At 43.6% G+C, this 14,317-nt stretch overlaps 1 protein-coding gene across 1 annotated transcript in view; it reads left to right on the top strand.

Annotated features, from left to right (window-relative positions):
• Nucleotides 1-13,762, top strand: part of LOC124799062 — a 219,095-nt gene extending 205,333 nt beyond the window's left edge. Inside the window, exons 3-4 of the mRNA XM_047262600.1 lie at nucleotides 1,799-1,998; nucleotides 13,475-13,762. Coding sequence (XP_047118556.1) covers nucleotides 1,799-1,998; nucleotides 13,475-13,762 — 488 coding nt within the window. The remainder of the gene's footprint in view (nucleotides 1-1,798; nucleotides 1,999-13,474) is intronic.
• The last annotated feature ends 555 nt before the right edge of the window (nucleotides 13,763-14,317 follow it).

Raw genomic sequence — 14,317 nt, 5'->3', positions numbered from 1 at the left:
AAGACGGTACCGTCGTGTCTTTACAGCCAGATAATGGTCCTTTGTTTTGATATCACACGTCATTAGCCCTGCGTGGCCTCCGTGATACAGTTTCGGTCTATAGAAACCGTTGCCACATCCGAGAAGCAACAGAACGGTGCACGTTATGTCATCGAGCCACATCTGTTTGCAACTGTCCTGCTTACATTCTTCCTATGGCTTTCCACCTCAGAGAGTATGGTAGATATCTGCTCTGTGCCATACTGCACCGTCTGTGACTGTGAACACAGCGATTGTGGATGGGGGGCTGCCCGACAAACACTACTCCGTTTGATATTTTTCCTGACGTCATCGTTAACGTAGTTTTCCGTTGGCCGAAATACCATCTTCCGCGCAGAACACGATCGGACATACATGTGTTGACAGTTTTGGGCAACAAAGTATTTGTACGATACTCCTGCGGGAACGCTTTCTTAAACGCGATATTTAAAACTTCAGTTTTCCTCTTTCTGTCTTCTATTGCCACACCAGACTTATCACCGTGTGACTGGATAGAAGCACTCAACCCGCTTAACGATTTTACGTAAGACCAGAATTTTCTCAGCTTCTCGGAAACATTTTTTGTTAAGGTATGGTGGTGGTAGTTGTCGCACCTTCCGGCATAGATCTTTTTACAGTCGCACGAATGTCTATTAATCATTTCTTCTACATCTGCATCTACATCTACATATATACTCCGCAATCCACCATACGGTGCTTGGCAGAGGGTACTTCGTACCACAACTAGCATCTTCTCTCCCTGTTCCACTCCCAAAGAGAACGAGGGAAAATGACTGCCTATATGCCTCTGTACGAACCGTAATATCTCTTATCTTATCTTTGAGGTCTTTCCGCGAAATGTAAGTTGGCGGCAGTAAAATTGTACTGCAGTCAGCCTCAAATGCTGGTTCTGTAAATATCCTCAGTAGCGATTCACGAATAGAACGCCTCCTTTCCTTTAGAGACTCCCACCCGAGTTCCTGAAGCATTTCCGTAACACACGCGTGATGATCAAACCTACAGGTAACAAATCTAGCAGCCCGCCTCTGAATTGCTTCTATGTCCTCCCTCTATCCGACCTGATAGGGATCCCAAACGCACTAGCAGTACGCAAGAATAGGTCGTATTAGTGTTTTATAAGCGGTCTTCTTTACAGATGAACCACATCTTCCCAAAATTCCACCAATGAACCGAAGACGACTATCCGCCTTCTTCACTAGCGCCATTATATGCTTGTCCCACTTCATATCACTCTGCAGTGTTAAGCCGAAATATTTAATCGACGTGACTGTGTCAAGCGCTACACTACTAATAGAGTATTCAAACATTACAGGATTCTTTTTCCTTTCCTATTCATCTGCATTAATTTACATTTATCTATATTTAGAGATAGCTGCCATTCTTTACACCAGTCACAAATCTTGTCCATGTCATCTTGTATCCTCCTACGTCGCTCAACGACGACACCTTCCGGCACACCACATATATGCTTTCTTTTTTGAACCGAAACCGATTGTGTTACAGTATTTACACATTTTGTTGTTAAACCACAGTGAATCTCTTGCCACACATTTCTCCAGAGTGCTATTAATGACCTGAATATCTCTGCGTCCACTATATTGGAACTCAGTGATTTCATCCACTTTCTAAATGGGATGCCAACAGTTTTGCTTGCTTTAGAGCGACAGCCACGTACAGACGTCTTCCGCACCGCCCACCCCTCCCAGATCGATTGCAGCGTGAACGCGCTTGCTGTGTGGTGTTGCGGCAGGTGGCGGAGGCAGCGGCTCGGAGAACCGCGTGTCGGTGTACCTGAACCGGCTGACGGGCTTCGACCACCGGTGCCGCGTGCGCTACAGCGTCAGCCTGGGCGACGCCGAGCGGCGCCTGGACTCCGGCCTCCTTGACGACGTCTCCGACTCGGACGGCAAGGGCTACGGCTGGCACCCGCGCGCGCGCTTCTCCGACCTCGTCTACAAGGTGAGCGCCCCGGCTGCAGCCGCTGCCACTCCTGCCCTTGTCGCTACGCAGCTCTGCTCCAATACCAACTCTATCAAACTGTACGTATCACCATTCAACAACGTGCGCAACTGCCAGAATAGCTTTCTAACCTTTTACAAATAATAGATCCGGCATCTGCAAGTCCTCTGCTGTTGTAAAAGCTGAACTACTGCCATGAGTAGTGAATAGAAATGCCGTGAACTTCTAAGCTACTCGTTAAGTATGAACCTTATAGCACCAGGCAATGAAACTGGAAACGCGTCTGAACCTTAATGATAAAAGCACACACACATACACCAAGGATGGCAGTTATTGAAGTATATGAAATAAAATCGTCATAACACCTGAACGGTTTGCGTTACCATTTTCAAATTACACGGTTGACCGCAGGGCATGATGGAATATTAGTATGCACATGCGCTTGCTTTAGTCTAGAGACGAAGCCCACTTACATTTGGATGAGTTCTTCAATATACAAAATTCGCGCACCGCGGGGACTCAGTGTGGTGTCACCGCCAGACACCACACTTGCTAGGTGGTAGCTTTAAATCGGCCGCGGTCCATTAATACATGTCGGACCCGCGTGTCGCCACGGTCAGTGATCGCAGACCGAGCGCCACCACACGGCAGGTCTCGAGAGACTTACTAGCACTCGCCCCAGTTGTACGGACGACTTAGCTAGCGATGCAACACTGACGAAGCCTCGTTTATTTGCAGAGAAGATAGTTAGAATAGCCTTCAGCTAGGTCAGTGGCTGCGACCTAGCAAGGCACCATAGCAATTGATAGTTATCGTATGAAGCATGTCTCATCAAGAACGATGTATACAAATGATGGATTAAAGTTAAGTATTCCAGAAGCTACGTACTTTTCTTTATAGCATTCGTTACGTGTCCTGTTTCAGACCTCACGCCATCCTGCGTAAGCTTATAGGGTGCATTTCGGCCTCCTCTAGCAATATAACACTCAGAATGCGCATTTCGCGATCGAGAAGTCACTTCACCCTCGACAGGTGATTATGTAGTGTGCGCCGACCGGTGTGGCCGTCCGGTTTTAGGCGCTTCAGTCTGGAACCGCGCGACCGCTACGATCGCAGGTTCGAATCCTGCCTCGGGCATGGATGTGTGTGGTGTCCTTAGGTTAGTTAGGTTTAAGTAGTTCTAAGTTCTAGGGGACTAATGACCTCAGATGTTAAGTCCCATAGTGCTTAGAGCCATTTGAACCATGCGATATTCTTTGATAGGACGATGACTACTGAACGGTACGTGAAGGTTTTGGAAGATGATTTCATCGCCATTATCCAGATTGACCCTGATTTCGACAAGTTGTGATTTATGCAACACGGAGCTCGGCCCATCGAAGAGGACAGTGTTTATGTCCTGGAGCAGCACTTTCGGGATCGTTTTCCGGCTCTGGAGTATCTACATCTACATCTACATCTACATGGATACTCTGCAAATCACATTTAAGTGCCTGGCAGAGGGTTCATCGAACCCCTACACGATTCTCTGTTATTCCAATCTCGTATAGCGAGCGGGAGTACTGAACACCTATATCTTTCCGTACGAGCTCTGATTTCCTTTATTTTATCTTTGTGATCGTTCCTTCCTATGTAAGTCGGTGTCAACAAAATATTTTCGCATTCGGAGGAGAAAGCTGGTGATGGGAATTTCGTGAGAATATTCCGTCGCAACGAAGCACGCCTTTCTTTTAATGATTTCCAGCCCAAATCCTCTATCATTTCTCTGACACTCTCCCATATTTCTCGATAATACAAAACGGGCTGCCTTTTTTTGAACTTTTTCGATGTATTCAGTCAGTCCCATCTGGTAAGAATCCCACACCGCGCAACAGTATTCTAAAAGAGGACGGACAATCGTAGTGTAGGCAGTCTCCTTAGTAGGTCTGTTACATTTTCTAAGTGTCCTGCCAATGAAATGCAGTCTTTGGTTAGCTTTCCCGACAACATTTTCTATGTGTTCCTTTCAATTTAAATTGTTCGTAATTGTAATACCTAGGTATTTAGTTGAATTTACGTATTTTAGATTACACTGACTTATCGTGTAACGGAAGTTTAACGCGTTCCTTTTAGCACTCATGTGGATGACCTCACACTTTTCGTTATTTAAGGTCAACTGCCACTTTTCGCACCATTCCGCTATTTCTTCTAAATCGGTTTGCAGTTTGTTTTGATCTTCTGATGACTTTATTAGTCGATAAACGATCGCGTCATCTGCAAACAACCGAAGACGGATGCTCACATTGTCTCCCAAATCGTTTATATAGATAAGGAGCAGCAAAGGGAACGCCAGAAATCACTTCTGTTTTACTCGATGACTTTCCGTCAATTACAACGAACTGTGACCTCTCTGACAGGAAATCACAGATACAGTCACATAACTGAGACGATATTCCATAAGTACGCAATTTCACTACGAGCCGCTTCTGTGGTACTGTGTCAAAAGCCTTCCGGAAATCCAGAAATACGGAATCGATCTGAAATCCCTTGTCAATAGCACTCAGCACTTCATATGAATAAAGAGCTAGTTTTGTTTCACAAGAACGATGTTTTCTAAACCCATGTTGACTGTGCATCAATAGACCGTTTTCTTCAAGGTAATTCATTACGTTCGAACACAATATACGTATCCAGAGGCTACTGGCATAAGCTTCGACTGGCCGCCATATTCTCCGGATCTGAACACATCTTTTTGTGGAGCTATGTTAAAGATGAGGCGTACAGCAATAACCCTAAAACCATTGCTGAGTTGAAAACAGCGATTCAGGAGATCATCGGCAGCATCGATGTTCCGACATTTCAACGAGTCGTGCAGAATTTCGCTATTCGTCTGCGCCAAATTACCGCAAATGATGGCAAGCATATCGAACATGTCATTGCCTATATCCGAGTATCTGTAGTGGCGTTTACATGTTGAATAAAGTGTGTGCATGCCGTAGTTTATAACTAATTTACGTTTCTTTTCATATAGTTTAATAACTGTCACCCTATACATACATAATTTAAAAGTTCATACCCCTCAGTCTCTTATAATACAAGCGATTTTTACGATTTTTTAAAGGAGCTAATCAAGAAATTAACGTAAGTCTCTAGGCACATTATTTATTGATTACTGGGCAATATTTTCTGATTTGTTAAAGAAATTCAGTCATCATTAGGCTCCCCTATTGGTGCAGCTAAACTTGCTCTTTCCGAAATGAAGTGCGTCCATGTCGGAAGTCCTGCAGTCTGCATATGTTATCTCAAATCAAAAAACATTTTCAGCCTAAGGGTATACGCATGAAGTAACAGCAAAGTTTTTTGAAATTTTACATAATAATAAAATTTCGGTCGTTGAAACAAAGTTGTAGTTTTGTCGGGTGTTTTTAGTCGTTTTTTGGCATATCTAATGAATAAATCATATAAAAATAGCCTATTAACTCGATTTGGACGTTCTCAAGGAATAATTCAACCAAATATCAGAAATATATCTCTATCAGCGTGCCTGCAATCCATTCCATCTGCGTGGGGTACAGTGTACTTCAAGCCGAAGAAATGGACTGCGGCCTTTTAAGTTTGCTCGGCATATACCTCCCTAAAGTGTATTGTACGATGCTCTTGAACCTCGTCCATTGATGTTCATCATTGTCTGTACTACAGGTGAAATTTTCATATAGAACTCTCAGGCAGTCTGAAATCAGTTTCTGTCATTCTTGCTAAACTTTCCATTTTTCGGGGTGCACTCAGCCTAGTGATGGCAATTGAGCAGCTATTCGACCGAATTGTAGCGGCTATCGTCACAGAAAACCATCACAACGACCAGGAGAGCGGTGTGCTGACCACACGCCCCTCCTATCCGCATCCTCAGTTGAGGATGACACGGCGGTCGTGTGGTCCCGATGGGCCACTTGTGGCCTGAAGATGGAGTGCTGCTGCTTGCTAAACTTTACAGGCGTAATCAGTAATTCTTATGATCACTGATTCCCTATGCTGGGCCGAGTCAAGAAGTTCAGGTCTGTTTGCCACCAGCGAGTCTACGATACTATCTTCACAAGTTAGTTCTCTGATTGACTGCTAAGGGTATTTTCCAGATGAAATATTTACAAAAATTTCATTTGGTTCTCCGTCGCCAATACCCTTCCTGCTCACTTCATTTTCCCAGTCTGCAGTGCAAGTTAAATTCCATCCAAAACTATAACATGACCGGGAAATTTACGCAAAATATTTTCCAAGTTTCGCCTCAGGTATTCCGCCATTACTTCTAATGAGGCAGGGGATCTATAAAAGCATCCAGTGACCATGTTTGATCTACCTTTGACACCTAAATTATTTCACGCTATGAATCAGTACTAGTCTCACTATATACTCCTAGTATCGTATTTGCTGTTGCTACAAACAGTCTTCCACCACCAGCGTTCAACCTGTCTTCGAGATATACATTGTACTCGGAGTTTAGGGTTTCATTGCTACTCACATCTGGCTTCAGCTAGCTTTCTGTCCCACGTACCCTACTATGTTGCCACTGTGACCATTTATAAGCGAAATTAGTTCTGGGACTTATCCATAGACCCTTCTGCACTTCAGTAGTACTATATTAATGTTTTCTTCTTACGTTTTATTACGACGAATGTTACCCGGCCTCAGCTCAGTAAGTGTATTTTAGGTTGTGTGGAGGACTTTCTCTATTCTAGAAGACACACATTCGCACGCCATATATGCTCTTCTACGCTCCTAGCCTGTTCCTGGAAATAGCGCACGCCTGACCTATTGACGAGGGTTATGAAGTTCTCCAACGATAGCAGGGGTCGAAAAATCTGCAGCCGATACCATCACAGATTCGTCTGAGCCTCTGCCTTAGACTTTCCACTCTGCTCCAAACCAAAGGACCACGAAAGGTTCTGGAAGCAATGCCACCTTACATTGCAGCTACAAATGACAAGTGTTCCCACCCTCTACACTTGTCCTGATATCTCAAGGGGATCGGCCACGGTTCCGCCAGGTTACATATTCCATTGTTGGCTCAGATGTAATTTTAGCAATGTGCAGTACCTTAAACCCACTTTTCCCTTCCCACTGTCGCCAGCCACCGTCTGATAACTGTCGATCAGCCGGGAAATGCGAAACGGGAGGCGCAGCGGCATCAAGGATTCCAGGCAGCAGAATGTGCTTCACAGGTACCAAAGCATCCGTCTGAGGTGCCGCAACGCTGTCGCAGCCTAGTGAAGCAGCCTGAAGTCTGTCGACTGTGGCCAATGCAGCGTCCGTCTGTGTAATGACAGTGGCCAAATATCCCCCTGCGTCTGCACACACCAATCGTCTCCTAATCATCTCTAAGTAGTTTTTGTCTATATCAGCAGTATTAAACACTAACAAAAGAAGCCGAAGTTCTGGTGCTACGCTACCTCTCCTCTGTACTACCCGGCCGGCCGCTGTGACCGAGCGGTTCTAGGCGCTTCGGTCTGGAACCGCGCGACCGCTACGGTCGCACGTTCGAATCCTGCCTCGAGCATGAATGTGTGTCATGTCCTTAAGTTAGTTAGGTTTAAGTAGTTCTAAGTGCTATGGGACTGATGGCCTCAGATGTTAAGTCCCATAGTGCTCAGAGCCAATTGAACCAGTTCTGTAATACCCGAGAAGTCGTGACACACAGTAAAATACACTAAAATTTACACAAGAAACTTGAAGTTGGCAAACATAAACCTCCGCAGTAAAACATAAAGGTATTATTATTTTCTTTGAAAAGTAAATGAAAAAAACTTACCGTAAACTAAATCACTGGGATAAGAAAAACTGCTCCAGCTACAGGGGCTTCTTTTTATGCCTCCGAGACAGGCCGGTACACTGACTGCTCGTGCACTGTACCCAGCAGTCACGAGATTCAACTTGAGTCACGTAACATGGCGCTTCTGCGTGCAGAAAACTACACGAGAAGGTCACCTCATTCAACAATATGCACTAAAATTTACCCAAAAAACATAGAGTGAATTAGTCGCCTCCAATAAACCCAGGTAAACGCCCAGGCACAATTCACTTCCTTGCAGCACTGCGAGAGAAAAAAATAAAAAAGAGAAAAGCCCTCCCAGAAACTAAGCTAAATTACTGTGTACCACACAACCTGCTGCAACTACAGGAATATCTTTCGGCTCCGCACAGCTACGTTCTGTGCTCAGTTCAAACCACCTGCTTAAGTGCTGTAGGTAGGATAATGTTCTATGTCCTGAACCACGTCTGGCATCAGGCGTAGCTGGAAGTATTAGGTGCAGCAGTTGGTGTTTGCTATTTCGCATTATATGGACTAAGTATTCCAGTTATCTTCTCTTGATGGGACTGAGAATTTGTAAACATTTGTTCATTCGCTACAGTGGCTTTAGCTGTCCATGTTATCCTTAATATCCTTCGATAACGCACATTTAAAAAGCCTCTAATTTCATACCTAACACTGCAGTATCTAAGATTGAACTTCGTAGAATAAGATACTTAACACATAGCATCGAAGCAGCGGAGTACGAAGATTGCTGGTCAGATATTTCTGCATTTTTTGGAAAAGACTTGTGGCCTGTTGAGAACTCTGCAGCAAATTTCTTGAGAGAAGTGCCAATTATCATAGGTTTGACACCCCAAGTATTTACGAATATATGACCAACCCCCGCCCCCCCACCCCCAATCTTATTACTAACGAGTGCAAGAGCGTCCTGAAATTCATCTCGGTTTCTATCACATTTATTCATTGACATGAAACATATAAATGCCAGGGAAACACTCGAGAATTTTCATTTAGAGCATGCTTTATAAATGGTGCAGTTTCTCAAATTAGACTCATTTTAGTTCGAAGCTTTCTCTTTGTTTCACCACTCAGGAGGACCAGATCGCTGATGACACTTGTAGATTTTAAAAAGAAGCAAACTACATCGATTTTTCTTTCATAGTTCTGTTATTCTCGTCTGGTTTTACATTTACTGATTACTAGGAGAACTGCACTATATTTAAATAATTTCCCTTAGGTAGGGATGCTCATTTACTTCATTTAAGAGGATTAGTTTCTAAATTTCAGTTAAGAGTAAGGCGATTTAATTACCGAACATTATCTTAGAAGACAAGAAAGAAATTGTGAAGAAATATGGACAACAAGATGGAAAAAAGAGAGCGAGGCGTAAGATTAAAAGGAGGCAACGCAGGTTTAACTATTAAAAAAGGTTATTACACACGAAAGACGAGGCTTGGAATATAATAGAGGCTCGCCAAGTAATTTTAGCTGTCCAGAAGCTTTTAGTTACTTCATTCCTAAAACTATAACTGATTTTCGTAGTTACAAAGGAAGAGTCAGCAATGCAGGGGATAATTACATAATTCTACTGCGGAGGAAGATGGTTATTAAGTGGCTTTGTAAGACGAGACTAGCGGAGCGTGCTTGTTCGTCACGCGTCGTTGAATTACGATAGCTGAATTACTTAGTGAAGAGTTGCAGGCTTCCACCAGCAGTTTAGTACCGCTTGACAGTGAATCCGCACAAGGCAGCGGCCACTGCCGCTGTATTCAATAGTCAGAGAAAGGGCTGCCTTGCAGTGGGACACACTGCGTGCGATAGACGGCTACCATTAAAGAAAATGTTTCACTATATTAAACAGTCATTCTTATCTCTCTACTGGGTTGGTTTAAGACGGCTGTTAATTCAGATATAATAAGAAATGTATTCTACACTACATTGCTCAGAAAAAGTGCGTAGTACCTTACTGTGTAATAAGGACACTTCAGATTATGTGAAACTCAAGGAACTTCGAAGCATTAACCACTGTAGAATTGTATTATGGTATGACGTGCTTCCAGGAAAGTGTGTTAACCGTGTTCGTACATACGAGGGTTGTTCGGAAAGTAAGGAACGATCGGTCGTGAAATGGAAACCACCGTGAAAATCAAAACTGTTTTCTTTGCACATTTAGCTACACCTCCCAGGTACTTCTCTGCATAGTCGCCGCTCCGACTTAGACATTTGTCGGAGCGTTATACCAAATTTCCAATGCCATCGTCATATAAGACAACCGCCGGTGCTTTCCGACAATTCTCTACACTCCTCTATAGCGCCAAAGTGTTGTCTTGGTATCCAGCGTTTCATGTGAACATAGATGATATTCAGGACAAACCAATTAGGGCTGTGTTGTGGGTGATTGAACACTTCCCATCGGATTTTCACAGTGGTTTCCATTTCGCGACCGATCGTTTCTCACTTTCCGAAGAGCCCTCGTAGATGCGAAGTAGCATCATGTAACATCGAAACAATTCAGGGGCGGGCTGCTAGCTTTGTTACCGGTGTGTTCGAACGACAGCAGGTATTGTGGAGAAGCTTGGGCAACTAAAATGGAAATCACCGGACTGAAGGCAATTTTCTTTTCGAGGAGCACTGTTGACAAAATTTAGAGAACCGGCATTTAAAGCTGACTGCAGAACGACTCTACTTCCGCCAAAGCAGAGTTCGTGTGAAGATCACGGAGATAAAATACGAGAAATTAGGGCTCGTACGGAGGAATGTAGATGTTTTTCCCTGACTCTGTTTGCGGTTGGAACAGGGAACAAATGAGTAGCACTGGTAGAGGGCACCCTCCGACACACACCATAAGGTGGCTTGCGAAAAATGTATGTGGCTGTAGATGTAGATATTGAACATACAGCGGGTGGACAAAAATATGGAAGCACCAAAACCACAACACATTACTTTCAGGCAACGATGATGAAAGTGGATGTTGATCACGCACCCTTCTCTCCGATGTGGGACGCGAAGGTTCAGTAATAATGAGAATTGGTGGCTGTGATGGCCATAGGAGATGCGACAGTTTATAGTGGTGCTCACAAAACCAATTCTGGACGATGTGAACATGGGCCTTGTCGTTTTGGGACACAGCGTCACCGCTGGGGCAAAAGCATTGTACCATGGGATGGACCTGATCAGATTAAATGGTCATATAATCCGTCACAATAATGCGACCTTGAAGAGTAACCACGGTACCCATGTATTACGACGACATGGCGACATAAATCTTCACCAAACCCCGCCGTGTTTCACTCTATGGACGTAGATTCGTCTGGAAGCTGGATGAGGTATCGAATATCTTGCTTCCCCCTACTTATACCTCCCGAGGAGATCACGAATGTAAAATTAGAGAGATTCGAGCGCGCACGGAGGCTTTCCGGCAGTCGTTCTTACCGCGAACCATACGTGACTGGAACAGGAAAGGGATGTAATGACAGTGGCATGTAAAGTGCCCTCCGCTACACACCGTTGGGTGGCTTGCGGAGTATAAATGTAGATGTAGATGTAGATGTAGAAACTGTGAGACAGGAGTCATTCTACGAAATGACTTCCTTCCATAGCCTAAGTGTTATGGCTTAGACACAACGTTTTCTTGTTGCGGGCTTTCTCATCACTGATAAGTGGTTTTGGAATTCTAGCTCGTCATGTAATTGCCTGCTTACGTAGTATGCTTGTAGCATACTGTCGTCTTCTCACTGTTTCCTCACAATCGTCTTCAATGACCGGCTGCCACGATCACTCAACACACACCTCCATCCGTGTTTCAACTTAGCAAATAATATTTTTGCGCATTCTCTGCATGCCGTATACAGATTTTCGATACAGTACCTCTTGAAACACCTAACACTTCCGCTACCTTCATTACGGAAGTATCCATCATACGAGCACCCACAATTCACCCACGTTCGAATTCAATTAGCTTCGACGTAACGCACTCACAATTATACAGAACACTTGTTTGAACACGACTGACACTTCGAATGTATTAAAGGCAGTGTGCAAGTACCATTTTAGTCAAATACAACAGCGCGGGGCACGTCTGGCTAGCACATGCATTTTTGTTTATGCATGCGTTTTTCGCAGTGTTTTCATACGTATGTACAACCACCGAACAACGATAAAGAAAAATCTTTTGGATGTAATTGTACAAAACTGAAGCCACAAGCAAACGATGTATCTTTCCGCATAAAAAAGTTTCAGGTCATAAATAAAATGTTGTTTCATCAGGAGGAGCGCATGGTATTTGTTGTAGCAATAAAATGAAGCTGAATGATCATTCTGTAATAGAAACTGCACGTGTATCTGTACCAACACGCATGGGAGCATACGCGCAGACTTTTAGTCTGTGAGTTTGTTGAACATAGAACTCTACAACAGATGACACCTATGTATTCACATTTTCACCGAAAGATTCGCCAAATACGATTGCTGTGAGCATGGAAGCGTTAAATCTGAGCAATGACTCAACGAAAACTTGTTGGTTGTTTGGATGAATCACGTTTCTTGTATCAGCAGATCAATGGTTGTGTCCTACTGTTTCCTCGTATGTGTATTTCGCGAAAAGATCATACAGGTCCAAAATATCATGCAGGTACAATTACAGAGAGTTTATCTAACAGAAAAACTTACAAACTATCGTTCAACTTGACGACCATCTAGGAAAGAAACAGAAAATAAAGGAGGTGACGGTTTCAGACGAAATGTGTACACCAAAAGGTAGTTCCAACACTAAAGATATTTTTAAGCTAATAATTATAAATTTAAGACTATCACTCTTATCTACTGCTGATTTTAAATAATTGTTAATAAAAATTATTAACATAATACCATCTTTAAATTTTTTTAGTATGAGGACATGCTGAAAAGTATTGCCCCAAATGTTTTATGTGAGCCTTAAAGTTTTTTGAGTAAAACAAACTTTATTAACACTTTACATATTTATACTTCACGTCTACATATTCATTTTGCAGTGCAGTTACCCTAATGATGGAGGCATTTTTTCCAGCGAGAGATCAGTTTCTTGATACGATCACTGTAGAACAGTTGACTTTGTTGATGGAGCCATAATCTTACCTGCACTTGCACTTCATCAGTATCAAAGTGAAGCCCTCGAAGGTTTTCTTTAACTTTTTGAAACAGTTGGAAGTCGGATGGTTCCAAGTCAGAGCTGTATGGAGGATGATCGATGATAGTAAACCAATGGCATTGGATTGTTGCAGATGTCACAGTGTTTGTGTGTGGTCTGGCATTGTCACACTGAAGGGAAGGGTGCTCTGTATGTGGACGAACTCTTCCTATTCATGCTTGTATTTGTATGAGAGTCTGTTTTTCACACACTGACATTGTTGCGTTACACACCACTATGTTAAACATACAATTTGGAACCCTCTAGCAGCAGAGGGTTGCTACTTACTTCAGTGAAGTGGGAAGGTCGACCTAGTAAAAGGAATGACATATGGTACCTCAATTGATATTGAGAACAGAATAAGAAAAATCACTTTTCAGCATACCCTCATATAAACATGCTGAGCATTGTATGTTTGCCTTTCTGTGCAGCACGCGTTTCACAGTTCATTGCTTTGTATAAGACTCTCTGCACACGCTTGTACAGTTTGCCAGAACGAGCGTCCTGTCAGGGTCGCCAATTTTCCGCAGGGGCTAGTGCGGCTGCACCTGGAGCTGCTGGCGGCGAACACTGTGAGCGAGGTGGCGGTCGCCTCGGCGCCACCCCACCCTACAGCGCCACCGCCAGCAGCTCTGCTGCCCGCCGCCCCCGCGACGCCGGTGCTGCCGCAGCCCGTGGTCGCGCAGTGCTACGACCGCGACAAGCAAGCCTGGACCATCAAGAGCGACTGCCACGCCGAGACCGTCCGTCTGCACATGGTCTACAAGGACATCCACAACGTGCCCCGCAACCACCTCAGGTATGGCCTGCTTTTCTAACGATCCGAAAACGAGCAGCACCAATAGTTAACATCACAGTGCCTGACACTAAATCCTGCACAAAGGAAAGAGACGTGTCTCTCCAAGAACTATGCTGATCTGAAGTTCATCAGGTTTAATTGTATTAGACCTGTATATGTTTCCAATGAGCAACAGTTATAAGAAAATATTATTACAGTTACCAGTGACATCATTAACAGATACAATTCAAGTAATTCAGCGGTAATGAAGATTCTTTTTCTCTTTTTTTTTTTTTTTTTTTTTTTGCACAAAATTCAAACAATGGTGGTACTGTTGAAACTGAAGCTGTGACGGCGGATGTGAGTAGAACTTAAGTAGTTACATCTTGACACGCTGCCTGTTACTGCAGATCCAGCACACGTACTTGCAGCCTCTTGCCACCTGACTTTGCGATTTGTTACTTTCTGCCGATTGGGTGTTTAACCACTACACGATATTCCGCTTTGCTTGACTTCATGTCATTTTTATGCTAAGCCTTAAAGTAGTTTTACGCAGGATTTTTTAGTGAATGAACTACAATTTAAGATTGAATAA

Source organism: Schistocerca piceifrons, chromosome 5 (assembly GCF_021461385.2).
Source record: "Schistocerca piceifrons isolate TAMUIC-IGC-003096 chromosome 5, iqSchPice1.1, whole genome shotgun sequence".
NCBI classification, from domain to species: Eukaryota; Metazoa; Arthropoda; class Insecta; order Orthoptera; family Acrididae; genus Schistocerca; species Schistocerca piceifrons.
The sequence above is the reverse complement of the archived record's forward strand: the minus strand, read 5'-3'. Positions and strand labels throughout refer to the sequence as shown.